The 17,664-nt window shown below is 46.5% G+C and overlaps 1 protein-coding gene across 1 annotated transcript in view; it reads right to left on the minus strand.

Annotated features, from left to right (window-relative positions):
- Positions 1 to 16,210: 16,210 nt before the first annotated feature.
- The window catches only part of CHRND (cholinergic receptor nicotinic delta subunit), a 28,419-nt gene continuing 26,965 nt past the window's right edge, over positions 16,211 to 17,664 (minus strand). The window contains exon 12 of the mRNA XM_032225850.1: positions 16,211 to 16,393. Coding sequence (XP_032081741.1) covers positions 16,211 to 16,393 — 183 coding nt within the window. The remainder of the gene's footprint in view (positions 16,394 to 17,664) is intronic.

Below are 17,664 nucleotides of genomic sequence, written 5' to 3' on the forward strand. Positions count from 1 at the left end.
GAAAGGAAGAAAGGGCAGTGCAATGCAGTGAGTCATGTGCAGATCTGTACATTGGGGAAACAAAACAACCACTTCACAGATGCATGGCACAACATAAGAGAACCTGTCAGGACCAGATTCAACAGTCCAGTTGCATTTGAAAGGCAAAGTCTGCTCTTTTGAAGACAGCAAAGTCTACATTTTGGAGAGAGAAGACCGCTGGTTTGACATTGGCTATCTCCAGTCTACAACACAGGAGTCCTTTCAGCAGTTCTAAGAAGGCTCCACACACATTTGCACCACTCAGGTAACCCCGAGGACACAGATCAACCTCCAAGTGGCCTCAACGACTCTCTAAAAGGATGCAAATGACCAGCTGTCTACAAGGAATATGAATCCTGAGGGTCACCTGAGGACACAGATAACCTCCAAGTGGCCTCAAGGACCCTCTAAAAGGATGCAAATGACCAGCTGTCTGCAAGGAATATGAATCCTAAGGGTCACCTGAGGACACAGATAAACCTCCAAGTGGCCTCAAGGACCCTCTAAAAGGATGCAAATGACTAGCTCTCTACAAGGAATATGAATCCTGAGGGTCACCTGAGGACACAGATAACCTCCAAGTGGCCTCAAGGACCCTCTAAAAGGATGCAAATGACCAGCTGCCTGCAAGGAATATGAATCCTAAGGGTCACCTGAGGACACAGATAAATGTCCAAGTGGCCTCAAGGACCCTCTAAAAGGATGCAAATGACTAGCTCTCTACAAGGAATATGAATCCTGAGAGTCACCTGAGGACACAGATAAATGTCCAGGTGGCCTCAAGGACCCTCTAAAAGGATGCAAATGACCAGCTGTCTACAAGGAATATGAATCCTGAGGGTCACCTGAGGACACAGATAAACCTCCAAGTGGCCTCAACGACCTTCTAAAAGGATGCAAATGACCAGCTGTCTACAAGGAATATGAATCCTGAGGGTCACCTGAGGACACAGATAAACCTCCAAGTGGCCTCAATGACTCTCTAAAAGGATGCAAATGACCAGCTGTCTGCAAGGAATATCAATCCTTCCATTCCACACCATCAAGTCAGAGCAGGAGAAGCATCTTGGATGAGAAGCAAAACGCCTTCAAAGAAGAACCAGAAAGTCTACCTTTGGGAAAACCATTACCTGGACGACTGAGAATCTCCATAGACACTTAACTTGGTTACTGGATTAACCCATAATTCACCAGACCATAAACCAACCAACCGACCAATCTAAGTTGGCAGAACATATGAAGCCCACCCACCCACCCACCCAAATAACCCAACCTTAATAATAAGGCTAGTTAACCAAGCTTAGCAAATTGAACAAATGTCCTGATCAGGTCTTTGGCTCTGATCAAGAGCCAAGGTGGCGCAGTGGTTAAATGCAGCACTGCAGGCTACTGCTAGATCAGCAGGTCAGCGGTTCAAATCTCACCGGCTCAGGGTTGACTCAGCCTTCCCTCCTTCTGAGGTGGGTAAAATGAGGACCCAGATTGTTGGGGGCAATATGCTGACTCTCTGTAAACCGCTTAGAAAGGCCTGAAAGGCCTATGAAGTGGTATATAAGTCTACTGCTATTGCTATTGCTATTGCTATTGCTTTGACTAATCTGGGTTTAAGATAATGTCTGAACACAGCCCACAATTAAACTACTCCTGATGCATTTTAGGAAAAGGGTCTTCTGAACTTCTCAGGAAAGCCAGCTGCCAATATCTGCTGCCCCTTTCCAATTTTGACGTGAATGCATTTTTGCCAGACCTATATATCACATAAGTAAAGGTAACGGTTCTCCTCGTACATTTGTCCTAGTCGTTCCCAACTCTAGGGGGTGGTGCTCATCTCCATTTCAAAGCCCAAGAGCCAGTGCTGTCCGAAGACGTCTCCGTGGTCATGTGGCCGGCATGACTAAACGTCGAAGGCACACAGAACACTATTCCCTTCCCACCAAAGGTGGTCCCTATTTTTCTTGAAAAAGGTTTTTATTTTCCATTTTTTCATTTTCATACACTCGCATATATACTGTGCATAGCCGGAGCCATACAACACTAAACAATAATCGCAGCAATTCCTCTTGTCAACAGTACCCCCCAAAATAGAAACCCAATATACCTCTTCCACTCCGTACACCTCTTTCTTCCACCCCCCTCCAACTTTCTATCTTCCCTCCATCATCACCTCTCTACCCTACTTCCCCTCCCCCTCTACCACTCCCCTCTCCCGATCCACTCCCTCCCTTCCTTCTCACCCTCCCTCCCATCCTCTCTCCCGCCCTCTCTACCCATCTTTCTTCTATCCCACTCCTCCTCCCCTTGGTGTATTTCCACTATATGTCAATGTACTTAACTTATCCTATTTTTACAGAGAAATTAAAGAAAAACAGTATACATGTGAAGTCGCATTACATTGAAATCTAACACATTGCCATTCCCAACATATTTTTTTAATTAGTTTTTCAAGGTCTTCTTTCATGGTGACCAGCATGACTCAATGCTGAAGGAGCACGGAAGGCTGTGACCTTCCCACCAAAGGTGGTCCCTATTTTTCTACTTGAATTTTTACATGCTGTCAAACTGCTAGGTTGGCAGAAGCTGGACAAGTCACGGGAGCTCACTCCGTTACGTGGCACTAGGGATCCGAACCGCCGAACTGCCGACTCTTCTGATCGAAAAGCTCAGCGTTTAGCCACTGAACCACCGCATCCCTTATCCTATCACATACGCTGTCTTAAATATGCAAAAAGATGGGTGTTTTTTTTAATGGGAAAAAAAAACCCTCATCTGCATCCTCCTCTATCTCTCTGTTGCCTTTTCTCTGATCATGTTTGGTCTGCATTAAAATATAAACGCAACAACAGATTAACTCCTGGGCCATTTCAGTACTAAAATGAGCATTTAATTAGGGAAGCGGGCGTTTTGTTTTCGGTCCAAATGGATTAATAATAAACGGCGCTCCGGTTTGTGGCTGGAATCCCTCCCTATCTGGTGCACAGTTCGTTGCCTGGCTAATGACTTTAAAAAAAAAAAATCCTTTCCATTATTAAATTATTAGAGAACAGCAAACCACCCAATAGACTCTAAGGGCTCAGCCTGGGGAGAAACTTTGACAGATTAACCTGCATTAGGATAATTGCCACTGCTTGGCCTGGGAGCGTGGGAGTCCGAATTTTGATGCGGGCGAATGCCACGCTGGGGTTTTATCATCCCACGCTTTGGCATTTTCTCGCTCTGACTGGGGTCATGTTAAGTCAGTGTTTCTCAATTTTGGCACCTTCTAAGATGATGGTGGACTTCAACTCCCAGAATTCCCCAGCCAGCACAATATAGACATGCAAGAAAAGTGGGGCCAAGCTCACTTAACAAATGTCTCATTTAGCCCCATAAATTTTGGGTTCAATTGTGGTCATAAATCAAGGACTACCTGCAGATTTCTGCCTCTAAAAGGAAATCGGGTGTAAATTTAGGCTGATCACGTTTTGACTTCCAAGCGTTTTGTTGGCTTGTGTCAGTCAGGATTCAAAGTTCAGCTGGAAACCATCGGAAAGAAATCCTATCCTCAAACAATTAACAGCCAAGCTAGCCTGACCAAGTGTTAAGATAGACAAACAGGTCTTATAAATAGAACCTCGAGGGAGATGCACAACATTAGCAATAGCCCTTAGACTTATATACCGCTTCACTGGGCTTTTCAGCCCTCTCTAAGTAATTTACAGAATCAGCCTCCTGCCCCCAACAATCTGGGTTCTCATTTTACCAACTTCGGAAGGATGGAAGGCTGAGTCAACCTTGAGCTGGTCAGGATCGAACTGCTGGCAGTCGGCAACACTGCATTCTAACCACTGCGCACCATGGAAGGAAGGAAGGAAAGAAGGAAGGAAGGAAGGAAGGAAGGGCAATAGCACTTAGACTTATATACTGCTTCACAGTGCGTTATGGCCCTCCCTAAGTGGTTTACAGAGTCAGCCTCTTGCACCCCAACAATCTGGGTCCTCATTTTACCTTGGAAGGATGGAAGGATGAGTCAACCTTGAACCAGTCATGATTGAACTCCTAGCAATGGGCAGAGTCAGCCTGCAATGCTGCATTCTAACCATTGCGCCACTATGGAAGGAAAGAAGGAAGGAAGGAAGGAAGGAAGGAAGGAAGGAAGGAAGGAAGGAAGGAAGGAAGGAAGGAAGGAAGGAGAGAGAGACTAGGCCCAGACAGGAGGAAGGGAGGGAGGAGTGGGGAAGGAAGGAAGGAAGGAAGGAGGGAGGGAGGGAGGGAAGGAAGGAAGGAGAGAGAGACTAGGCCCAGACAGGAGGAAGGGAGGGAGGAGTGGGGAAGGAAGGAAGGAAGGAAGGAGGGAGGGAGGGAAGGAAGGAAGGAAGGAGAGAGAGACTAGGCCCAGATAGGAGGAAGGGAGGGAGGAGGGGGGAAGGAAGGAAGGAAGGAGAGAGAGACTAGGCCCAGACAGAAGGGAGTAGGAGGGGGGAAGGAAGGAAGGAAGGAAGGAAGGAAGGGCAATAGCACTTTAGACTTATATACTGCTTCACTGTGCTTTACAACCCTCTGAGCGGTTTACAGAATCTGTGGCAAGAAAGGTTATAAAATGGGTCAAAACACACCTAACACGTGTCTCACTTAGTAACAGAAATGTTGGGCTCGGTTGTGGTCGTAAGCCGAGGATTACTTGGAAAACCTTCCTCTTGAGCTCCCCTTTAAGGGTATCTTTAGGAATCACCCCAAATGGTCGACAAGAATCCCCTTCCTTTCGTGTTTGTCCAACTTCCCCAAAGAGTTAAAATCGTACGAGAAATGAGGGGCGAAGCCGAGATTAGAAATTCCAGATTCAATAAATCTTGCAAAATCCAAGAATAGCCCCTGAGAGGCTCGGTGGTTCACACAGCATTGTTTAGCCCCTACCGAATTGTACCGACTGCATCCCCAAAGAGGTTAAACTTGGTTAGTTTTAACTTTGGGGTTTGTTTTTCGTTTCTGTGGGGTTGGGTTTGTTTGTTTGTTTTTTTTTTTTTTTTGCTTCTCTGGGTTTAAGCGACGCGGGGGAATTGAGAGAGTGTATCCAAACCTGAGTCCCTTCACTGTCTGGCTGACGGCATCTGAAGAAGGCCCACCCTGTGGGATCTTACCGGCCGCTTGGAGGTATATAGCAGTAGGCGGTCTCACAGGTATACTGGCCCTAAGCCATGTAGGGCTTTAAAGGTAATAACCAACACCTTGAATTGCGACCGGATAGCAAGCCAGTGCAGCTCGCAGAGGACAGGTGTAACGTGGGTGTACCGAGGTATAATATCGCACGGCTGCATTCTAACACCTTTCTCCCTGCTTGGAACTGAACCAGATGGATATTTCTTCCCACAACGTTTTCCCTCTCTCTTGATGCCTCTGTTCTGACCCAACCTTAGCAAAACCAATAAACAGACTCCTTGTCCTGAAAAACCCCTCTTTATTTAGCTACTGTGAATTAATGGCATTCTCACACCAAAAAGTCCAGGCAATAAACCTTCAAAGGGTTAACTGCAGTAAAAGACCTTATCAGTTCCTTGAGATAATTGCCAGGCTGGGAGCTTCCAGCGCCAAAGCTGTAAATTAAGTTCTGGCAAGCAGTCCCTGAGGCACGAATCACAATGAGCAAAATCTTCAGAAATACGAACTGTTGTCTCCTACGACCACCACTCCACTTTCCTTCTATTTATTCTCCAGCCAGGGAGGGGCCATTCAGCGCCCATGTGTGCCTTTCTTCCCGAGTCAGCTCCTTGTCCTCAGTTGTCCTCCTCTCCTAACAGCTCTGCCCCTACACACATCTGGAACAGGCCCCAGCTGTTCTTCCTCCCCACTTATCTCTGACTCCGAAGGCAGCTGGGAAATGTCAGACGGCCCTGGCTCTCTCTCTCTCTCTGCTTCCGACGCAGAGCATCCGTCACAGCCTTCCCCAAACTCCAGGACTGGCCCAGGTTTTCCCTCAACCTCCTCATCATCTGAGTTTGCCGCCAGCTCCGCTGACATCTGGCAAGCCACAACAGTCCCTGAACTGGTAGTAAAACAGCTTCCTAAGGACAAGAAATGACAAAGCTGTGATAGAGACGGTGTCAAAAAGGCTTCAAAACAAGCCAACAATGTTGCCAGGGAAAAGACAAGGCTTTCTTGTGTTCTTCCGCTCTTTCTTCCATTCTTTAGATATGTTCAGAATGAAGGGAGGAGAAAGGAATCCCATCTGTTCAGCAAAGATGCCAACAGGTGACGGAAGTTAAAAACAACAACCGCAGAGCGGTGCGGCTTCTCTCTACCCTTCGTTCTCTCTGACAGGGACGTGCAGGAATTCCGCAGGGAGATGAGGAAAAAACGAAACAAAGAGATGTGATTGACATGCCAGACTTACAAAAATAGGCTAAGAGATTTAAAAAAAAAAAAAAAACTTTGTAAAGAATGATTTTGAAACTCCAGAGTTGGAGGAATTGTATCCGAAGACGATAAATTGCTAATGAAATGTTAAATCTTGTGTTAAAATATCAGATGAAAAAGCAAATGCACAGGTGGTGCCTGGCTTAATAGTAGTAACTGGGAGAGGGATCTTAACAAAATAACAGAATAACAGAGTTGGAAGGGACCCTGGAGGTCTTCTAGTCCACCCCCCCTGCTCAGACAGGAAACCCTAAACCATTTCAGACAAAAGGCCCTCCAATCTCTTCTTTAAAACCTCCAGTTTTGGAGTATCAAAACCTCCAGAATTGGAGCACAAAAAACCTCCAGAATTGGAGCATCAAAAATGCAGCTTTGGAGCACCAAAACCTCCAGAATTGGAGCACCAAAACCTCCAAACCTCCAGAATTAGACCATCAAAATCTCCAGAATTGGAGCATCAAAAATGCAGTTTTGGAGCACCAAAACCTCCAGAATTGGAGCACCAAAACCTCCAAACCTCCAGAATCGGACCATCGAAATCTCCAGACTTCAACTCCCAGAATTCCTCCTCTAGCTCTTCATCTTGATGATGTGCGGACGGGCGGGAGGGAGGGAGCTGGAACCGGTTCTAAACGGCACTGTAGATTTGTGGAACCTCTTCTATAGAAGAGCTTAGAACTGGCAGGAACCCACCCCTGCTCCCATCCCACTCAGAGGTGAAATGCTACCGGTTCGGGCGAAGCAGTATTTCCAACGATCAGCTGTGACGCACAATTTATATTAGCTAGGAAGCAGAATTTCCTGCGCTCACATTTGCGAACCGGTAGCGAAGGTAAGTAGATTTCATCCCTGATCCCACCTCACCTCCCCATCGGCGAGCGAATTATCTGCAGGGATCCTAACTTACCGGCAAAGAAGCTGAACAGAAGTGCTAAACTTGAGCATCTGATCCTCATTGTTATATGGCTGCGCACTGTTCGTTCTTTGTTCCTCGGCAGCAATGGGGCCACTGATGTAAGCTGGAAGATCTGGGACGTTATTTTGAGCCACAGCCCAGCCCCTCCCGCCCCCACCCACATGGCAACCCCCCCTTTCCAAGATAGTTATGGGTCAGCTGTTATGCTGGGCATTGTCAGCTGCTTCGGCAGCTCAACGCTGGGAACAATGCGGGGCTGAAGAGGAAGGGCTCAATTTTTAAGTACTGCCTGTTCTCACCACCTTCCGGGATACCTGAAAAACTTAAGCCCTTGTTTTGATTTTTGGAGGTGGGGAGAGTCTCCCCTGGAGAGGGAAAGGTGGAGAGAATGCCAGGGCTAACTTCGTTAACGCTCTGACCTTGGATTCCCCAGCAGCACGAAGCCGAGTTCTCGTCACGATAAAACCCTTTTTATTTAATTGACAGTGAATTCCTCTCCAGCAAAGTCTTTCCTCTCCCACCGTCTTTCCAGGTAGTTCCCATTTACCGACCTTTGTCAGGCTTGGAGAGTGGCCAGGGCGATATTATTCATATGCTGAAATACTTGGCAAGAATGCAGGAATGATGTTGGATAGCCATTTGTCTGAAACGGTATAAGGTTTCCTGCCTAGGCAGAGGGTTGGACTAGAAGACCACCAAGGTCCCTTCCAACTCTGCTATTGTATTGTATTATTGTATTGAATGAACTCATGGCCTCCTGCAAACTCCCTGCCCCCCTTTCGCTCCTCTTTTATTCCCTATGGGAGGGGCTGTCCACCATCCACCTGTGGCCTTACTCCCAAGTCGACCCTTGTTCCTTAGGTGTTCCCTTCATCTGGGAATTCTGCACATATGCACCCCAGGAACAGGCTCCACCTGTTCTTCTGCCCCACTGATCTCCGACTCTGAACTGACAGCCCTGGCTCCCTCTCTGCCTCCCCCAGGCTCCAGGACTGGCCCATGTTCCTCCCCAACCTCCTCACTGGCTAAGTCTGCCATCAGCTCCACTGTCTGCTGGAGGGCCACAACAGTTAAGCCATGAATGAGCCAAGTTACCAATGCTATGTTAGTCTCCAGTGGGGCGAAAAAGATCAGAATTCCTATAGCACCTTCTCCAACGGACGGATTTTAAACCAAGCTCAAGCTTTCATAATTTTGGATTATAATTCATCTGCTGGAAAAGACACAACCAGTTCTATAGACAGTCCTCCGCTTACCAAAATTCATTTTAGTTTGAAGTTATGACAGCATTGAAAAAAAGTAACAGGATCATTTTTCACACTTATAAGCATTGTAGCCTCTCCATGGTCACATGGTCAAAATTCAAACACTTGGCAACTGACTCATATATATGACGGTTGCAGGTCAGGGGATCCTCACCCGAGATCTTATGACAAGCACAGTCAGTGGGGAAGCCAGGTTCATTTAACAACCGTGTGACCAATTTAACAATTGCCCTTTCATCTAACACAAGGGTGTCCAAACTTGGGAACTTAAGACTTGTGGACTTCAACATGTACAAGATAGCAGATCTAAGTATAAACATGGACATGAACACAGGAAATGGGTATGAATAAATGGGGGCAATAGGACAGGGACGGTAGGCACACTGGTGCGCTTATGCACGCCCCCTTTACGGACCTCTAAGGAATGGGGTGAGGTCAACAGTAGACAGTCTTAGATTAAAATTATGGGGGTTTGGGGATCTAACAACGGAGCCAGGTAGAGCATTCCAGGCGTCGACCACTCTGTTGCTGAAGTCGCATTTTCTGCAATCGAGTTTGGAGCGGTTGACCTTGAGTTTGTATCTATTGTTTGCCCGTGTGTTATTGAGGTTGAAGCTGAAGGAGTCGTTGGCGGGTAGGACGTTGTAGCAGACAATTTTGTGTACTACACTTAGGTCAGAACTTGGTGTAGTTCCAGGTTGTCCAAGCCCAAAATTTGGAGCCTGGTAGAATAAGGGATTCTGTTGTGAGCAGAGGAGTGGAGGACTCTTCTCGCGAAATACCTCTGGACTCGCTCAATTGTGTTAATGCCCGCTATACAGTGCGGATTCCAGATAGCTGTATTCAAGGATTGGTCTAGCAAAGATTTTGTATGCCCTAGTTTACAGTACAATACGAGAGAGAGAGAGAGAGACACACACACACACACATATTCATTTAAGAACTGTGGCAAGAAAGGTCACAAAATGGGGCAAAACTCACTTAACCAACGTCTCAGGCCCCGGGAGCATAACAACATAAATTTGGGACTCAGTTGTGGTCATAAGTCGAGGACTACCTGTAGAGTACGTTTCGGTATATATTTGTAATGTGTATAATAAATGAAATTTGTTTATAAAATTGTGTGGTGTATATAAAAATACATATAAACCAGAGGTGGGTTCCTACCAGTTCGCACCTATTCGGTAGAACCGGTTCATCAAATCTACCGAACCGGTTAGAAGAGGTTCCACCAGTGGACCCGGAAAGCAGGCCACACCTACAGGAGAGGTTCCAAAATTTTTTGAAACCCACCACTGGTCCTTGGATATGATTATTCTACACTATCATGCTCCTATTTATAAAACTCAGTGCCTCTGTGAAAGGTAAGATGACTACTGCGTTTGTGGTGCAATCAGAACATTGCGTGTGTTGAAGTTGTTTTAACGCAAACCAAAGATGCCCTTTAAAAAACAAGTTGACATCCTATTCTTATGCATGCCAGTGCTGTGTGAGAGGTAATTTAAGATGGTTCTGACAAGTGTCGTTGGCATCTTCATATCCGGTCACATGGGTGGCAAGCCACTCCCATCCGGTCACATGGGTGGCAAGCCACTCCCATCCAGTCACATGGGCAGCAAGCCACTCCCACAAAGGAGGCCACACCCACTGAGTAGGTTCGAACAATTTTTGAAACCCACCACTGATATAAACATATACATGCATATACATACATATACCGTATATATAAAACTCACTTTACAGAATTGTTGTGGGGGAAAATATATGTTCACTGCAGACGATTTTATGTACTATGTTTAAGTCAGACCTTAGTCGGCGTAGTTCTAGGTTGTCCAAGCCCAAAATTTCAAGCCTGGTAGAATAAGGGATTCTGTTGTGAGCAGAGGAGCGGAGGACGCTTCTTGCAAAATACCTCTGGACTCCAGGGGTGGGTTTCTCGCCCCGTTCCAACCGGTTCGGTTGGAACGGGGCCGGCGGCGTCCTCGTGCACGCACGCAATGCACGCATGCGTACTAGCGCCTGTGCGATGTCCAGCTGCTCCTGGAGGATCGCGCAGGCGCTGTATGCCTTCTGTGCATGCGTGGAAGCGCAGAACTCATCAAAACCGGGTAAGAAATGCGGGCGGGCGGGTGGATCCTTCGGCGTTCCCAGAAGTTACTTACTTCCGGGTTCGCCGACCAACCGGTTTGCGGGGACCGCCGCGAACCGCCTGAAACCCACCCCTGCTGGACTCGCTCAATTGTATTAGTGTCCGAAATACAGTGTGGATTCCAGGCAGACGAGCTGTATTCAAGAATTGATATATTCTCAGAATTGGTTGACCCCCCCCCCCACTTCTTTGTAGCAACCCCTCAAATGTTGGGCTTCTATTGTCCTGTCTCCCCTCGTCCTTCTTTTCATTAAGCTAGACAATACCCAGTACTTGCAACCGTTCTTCGCATCTTTTATCCTCCAGTCCCCTAATTATCTTTTGTTGCTCTTTGTTGCTCTTCTCTGCACTCTTTCCAGAGTGTCAACATCTTTCTGTATCGAGACAACCAAAATTGGATGCCATGTTTCAGATGTTTTGGGCTTTATAAAGTAGTATTAACACTCCCCGTGATTTTGATTCTATTTCTCCGTTGATGCAGCCTAGGACTCTGTTGGCATTTGGGGGGGGACTGCAGCCCACGGCTCACTCATATTTAAGTGATTATCCACTAGGACTCTCCCTCGCATTACACATTGTGCTAGATACCACCTAGTGTTTTTTTGCTTTTGGTTTTTTTGCCTAAGTGTAAAACCTTACTTTGTTGGAATTCATTGTCGGAATGTATTTTGATGCAACAGCTACAGTAATATTTAACCAATAGATGGCAGTGTTTTGAAATTTGGGTCTCTATACTCTATGCTTTTTTGTTCTAAGTAGAGTTTCCTGTTTCAGATAAATAGTTGAGCAGTAAAGCACATGGTGACTGTATTTTTTTTTAATTTGCTTTCAGTGGTGCTTTATATAAAACAGAATTTCTAATTCTTTTTCTATTTCTTTTCTCACCATCGGGGTTTGTTTTGTTGGAGGGTTTCTTTCAGTCTTATTCCCCATCCACCTACTTACAACAAAGACAGACTGATAACAGAGTTGGAAGGGAGCTTTGAGATCCTGTAGTCCAACCCCCTGCTCAAACAGGAAACCCTACACCAATACACAGTCCAATTTCTTCTTAAAAACATCCAGTGTTGGAGCACCCACATCTTCTGGGGGCTATTTATTCTGCTGATTAAATGTTCTGTTACTTATCTGTGGGTGTGTATTTAGGAAACTCACAATAACAGTCAATGTGGCGTTTTCATCATTTCTCAACTCCCGGAAACTCTCTGGCGGCAGCTGTCTCGCCCATAACTTCACCCCAAGGCTTTGCATTCTCAGCCAGGGAGCTTCAACTGCTTTCTATGTAATGGGACCTGTCCTGAGAGAGATGCTTCCCGATGGCCTTGAGCACTTCTCCTCGACACCTGACCTCCTGGCCTTATTTCCACACAACAGCTAGCACAACAGCTGGCAGGAGGTATGTCCAGTCCCTAGCATTAAAAATAAACCCAGGGCTTCCAATAGTTTATAACCAGGGTCTCCAGACTTGGCAAATGTAAGACTTGTAGACTTCAATTCCCAGAATTCCTGCTGGCTGAGGAATGCTGGGAGTTTTAACAGAATAATAAAGTTAGAAGGGACCTTGGAGGTCTTCTAGTCCAAACCCCTTGCTCTCAGCAGCAGGCTGAGAGCAAGGGGTTTCAGACAAATGGTTGTCCAATCTCTTCTTGAAAACCTGCAGTGATGGTGGAGCCACAACTTCTGGTGGCAACTTCTGTTCCACTGGTTAATTGTCCTCATTGTTAGGAAGTTTCTCCTGAATTCCAGGTTGCTTCTCTCCTTGATTAGTTCCCACCCATTGCTTCTTGTTCTGCCCTCAGGTGCTTTGGAGAATAGTTTGACTCCCTCTTCTTTGTGACAACCCCTGAGATATTGGAAGGCTGCTATCATGTCTCCCCTAGTCCTTCTTTCTATTAAACTAGACATACCCAATTCCTGCAACCGTTCTTTGTATGTTTTATCTACCAATCCCCTAATCATCTTAAAGTTGCCAAGCTTGGAGACCCCTGGTTTGTCCTATTATTATTATTGTGCCATATCCATCAAACCGGTCTCTTAGATTTGGAAGCCATGATGTTCTTCTTCTGCCAGGACCTTGTTTGCTTTCAATCTTTCCTTGCAGGATTAAATGAAGCATGCCATAAAAAAATCAACCTTTTTTTCCCATCCAGGTCCCACTCAGGAAGAGGTGGGTTTCTACCGGTTTGCACCAGTTCGGGCGAACCGGTAGTGGTAATTTGGCCTGGGTCGCAGAACCAGCAGTGACCCAGGCTGGCCACGCCCCTTAACCAGTTTTCCACTCTCCACTGCCATTGCCGATATGTTTTTTTAATTAATTTTTCAAGGTCTTCTTTCATGGTGGCCAGCATGACTCAACGCTGAAGGAGCACGGAACGCTGTGACCTTCCCACCAAAGGTGGTTCCTATTTTTCTACTTGAATTTTTTACGTGCTTTCGAACTGCTAGATTGGCAGAAGCTGGGACAAGTAAGGGGAGCTCACTCCGTTATGCGGCACTTGGGATTCGAACCGCCAAACTGCTGACCTTTCTGATCAACCAGCTCAGCGTCTTCCCCACTGAATCACCACATCCCTCGTTTTCGCTGGCCGAGGGCTAGTATAATAAACTGAAAACAAAACAAGACGAGAACTGTTTCCCCCTTTTGCATTTGAGCATGCAAGAAGGGACAGGAAAGGAGAAAGGGAAAGAAGGAGAGGGAAAGAAAAAGAAGGAAAGTTGGGAAGAGAGCAAGGAAGGAGAAAGAAGGAAAGAGGGGAAGGAAGAAGAAAGGAGAATGAAGAGGGAAGGAAAAAGAAGAAAAGGAAGGAAGGAAAGAAGGAAGGAAGGAAAGAAAGAAGGAATAAAGGAAAGAAGGAAGGAAGGAGAAAGGAAGGGAGGGAGGGTGTCAGGCCTGCAATTATATTCCTTTTAGAATTTTGGTCTGCCACACTTTCTCTTATTTCATTATGCTGTTTCTTTAGTATAGTTGATGGGAGGGGGGAATAAACAGGAGTGAGATTGTAGAATGTATTGTTTTCATTCTTTACTAGAAGCCAAGGTCATCCTTTGTCTCCGCACCAGTACACCTGACCGGAAGAAGCTGGGTGTGGATGCCAGCGTGGAAGAAGAAGATAGGACCATGTGATGGATTGTGGGTGTGGGGACAAGATCCTGAACTTTCAACTGGGTGGAATTTTGATGCCATTTCCAGTATTGGGATTAACACAGATGTGCTAAAAAGATTAGATTAGATTTAATGAATTTATAGGCCGCCCAATCCCGAAGGACTCGGGTGGCTTACAACAAATACATTTAAGATGCTAAGATGTCTAATTTATTAAATTGGAACTTTAAGGATCGTTTTGCCTTGGACTCTGATTTAATTCTACATGATACTTGGAACGCTGACAGAGGGAGGGAGATTATGAAAGTGAGGGAGGGTCTGAGGGAAGTCCAGCCTTAGCACCTGGCCACCACAGATGCCCCCAACACGTGACATTGATCTGGCCATGTCCCCCCGACCCCCTAAGGTCACATCCCTGATGCGTCCGTCAATGCAATCAAGTTTGACACCCCTGATCTAGAATGGATAAAGGCACTTCAAATATTTGTCAGGAATATGAACAACACAGAGGGACATGCTTGATGGACACGTAAAAAACCTTAAAGAATGATTCAAAGACACAGAAGATAACACAGGTAGTCCTCATCTTACAACAGTTCATTTATTGACCATCTGAAGTTACAACACTACTGAAAAAAGGGACATGACCATTCCTCACACTTACGACCTTCGCAGCCTCCCCATAGCCACGTGAACAAAACTCAGAGGCTAGGCAATTGACTCGTATTTATGACGGTTGCAGTGTCCCAGGGTCAGGTGGTCCCCTTTTGCGACCTTCTGATAAGCAAAGGCAAGGGGGAAGCCACTTAACAGCCACTTTAGAAACAAATGCAGTGATTCGTTTAACAACGGAGGCAAGAAAGTTCATGAAATGGGGCAAGACTCGCTTAACAACTGTCTTGCTTGGCCCCAGAAATTTGGGGCACAACTGTTGTCGTAAGAGAAGAATTAACGGCATTCAACTGAAACTTTTCCTTTTAGGACTGATGGGTGCAGAGTTAGGAGAAAAAAAATCATGGAAATTTATTTCGGCATATATGATTACTGCAACAAGATTTATGTACCAAGATGAAAAGATTCTGCACTAGCCCTGTGCAGGAATGGGTGATTAAATTGACAGAACTTGCTAAGAAGAACAAACTAACTTTTTAAAATCTTCAAAAACAACAACCAAAACAAACCCCTTTGCCATCCCAGATATTCCCAAACTCCCTTGGAAAAAAAAAGTCTTTATTAAACTCTATTTCTCATTCTTGGCAACTGTACAATGTCTGGACTTCAACTCCCAGCATTCCCCTGGCAGCAGAGAATTCTGGGAGTTGAAGTCCAAACATCTCAAAGTATCTTGTTGTGGCCCGCCAGCAGCCAGAGGAGCTGGCAGCAGATTCGGACAGTGAGGAGGTTGGGGAGGAACATGGGCCAATCCTGGAGTCTGGGGGAGGTTCGGATGAGGGCTCTGCATCGAAAACAGAGAGGGGGTCAGGGCCGTCTGACAGTTCTCAGCTGCCTTCAAAGTCGGACAACAGTGAGGCAGAAGAACAGTTGGAGCCTGTTCCCAGGGTGCGCATGCGCAGAGTTGCCAGACGAAAGGAAAAACTAAGGAACAAGAGTCGACTTTGGAGTAAAGCCAGAGGTGGACGGTGAATGGCCCCGCCCATAGGGAATAAAAGAGGAACGAAAGGGGAATGGAGTTTGCAGGAGGCCATTAGTCCATTCCTGCATTCTTGCCAAGTAAGAGCCGAGGTGGCGCAGTGGTTAAATGCAGCACTGCAGGCTACTTCAGCTGACTGCAGTTCTGCAGTTCGGCTGTTCAAATCTCACCGGCTCAAGGTTGACTCAGCCTTCCATCCTTCCGAGGTGGGTAAAATGAGGACACGGATTGTTGTTGGGGGCAATTTGCTGACTCTGTAAACCGCTTAGAGAGGGCTGAAAGCCCTATGAAGCGGTATATAAGTCTAACTGCTATTGCTATTGCTATATTATGGGGCGTCTGAAAGATATGGCCACTCTCCAAGCCTGATAAAGGCCGGTAATTGTGAACTCTCTTGAAAGACTGAGGGAGAGGAAAGACTTTGCTGGAGAGGAATCCACTGTAAATTAAATACAAAGGTTTTTTTTGGGGGGGGGGGACAAGGACTCGGCTTTGTGATGCTGGGGAAGGCTAGGTCAGAACCTATCAAAGGCTGGGAAACCTAAGGAATAAAATTGCAACAAAAATCAAAAATAACTTAAGGGATCCCAACCCTCCGGATATTTGGGGTGGGGGAGCCACAGCAAGGGCCAGTACGATCTCCCATCGCGACCCACCGAATCTGGCAGCTGTGACGGATGTTCTGATCAGCAATGCTAGTGCAGGGCAGACCTCGGCTTTAGAGAAAACGTGGGTTACTTTCATTGTAGTCGTAAGAGTCGTCCTCAAAGGGCTGGGCGGGAGGGTGGTTGAAGATTCCCACCAAGAAGATCCATAAAGTCCCAAGACTCAGGATGGGGGTCACCAAGAAGAGGCCGAGACGGTCCACAGTCCGAGCCACGCGATTCCAGTTGTCCTTTTCCTACAAGGGTAAAATAATAGGATCGGAAAAGGGCCGAAGACTTTCATACACTCTGCAAGCACCTCCAAAAGCTATAGTATGTTCACAGCAGGAACAGTCTAATAAGACTTGTGGACTTCAACTCCCAGAATTCCCCAGTCAGCCTTTAAGATTTGTGGACTTCAACTCCCAGAATTCCCCAGCCAGCCTTTAAGACTTGTGGCCTTCAACTCCCAGAATTCCCCAGCCAGCCTTTAAGACTTGTGGCCTTCAACTCTCAGAATTCCCCAGTCAGCCTTTAAGACTTCTGGCCTTCAACTCCCAGAATCCCCCAGCCAGCCTTTAAGACTTGTGGCCTTCAAACTCCCAGAATTCCCCAGTCAGCCTTTAAGACTTGTGGACTTCAACTCCCAGAATTCCCCAGTCAGCCTTTAAGATTTGTGGCCTTCAACTCCCAGAATTCCCCAGCCAGCCTTTAAGATTTGTGGCCTTCAAACTCCCAGAATTCCCCAGTCAGCCTTTAAGATTTGTGGCCTTCAACTCCCAGAATTCCCCAGTCAGCCTTTAAGATTTGTGGCCTTCAAACTCCCAGAATTCCCCAGTCAGCCTTTAAGACTTGTGGCCTTCAAACTCCCAGAATTCCCCAGTCAGCCTTTAAGATTTGTGGCCTTCAAACTCCCAGAATTCCCCAGTCAGCCTTTAAGATTTGTGGCCTTCAAACTCCCAGAATTCCCCAGTCAGCCTTTAAGACTTGTGGCCTTCAAACTCCCAGAATTCCCCAGTCAGCCTTTAAGATTTGTGGCCTTCAAACTCCCAGAATTCCCCAGTCAGCCTTTAAGATTTGTGGCCTTCAAACTCCCAGAATTCCCCAGCCAGCCTTTAAGACTTGTGGCCTTCAAACTCCCAGAATTCCCCAGCCAGCCTTTAAGACTTGTGGCCTTCAAACTCCCAGAATTCCCCAGTCAGCCTTTAAGATTTGTGGCCTTCAAACTCCCAGAATCCCCCAGTCAGCCTTTAAGATTTGTGGCCTTCAAACTCCCAGAATCCCCCAGTCAGCCTTTAAGACTTGTGGCCTTCAAACTCCCAGAATTCCCCAGTCAGCCTTTAAGATTTGTGGCCTTCAAACTCCCAGAATTCCCCAGTCAGCCTTTAAGACTTGTGGCCTTCAAACTCCCAGAATTCCCCAGCCAGCCTTTAAGACTTGTGGCCTTCAAACTCCCAGAATTCCCCAGTCAGCCTTTAAGACTTGTGGCCTTCAAACTCCCAGAATTCCCCAGTCAGCCTTTAAGATT

This window comes from Thamnophis elegans, chromosome 10 (genome assembly GCF_009769535.1).
Source record: "Thamnophis elegans isolate rThaEle1 chromosome 10, rThaEle1.pri, whole genome shotgun sequence".
NCBI lineage: Eukaryota > Metazoa > Chordata > Lepidosauria > Squamata > Colubridae > Thamnophis > Thamnophis elegans.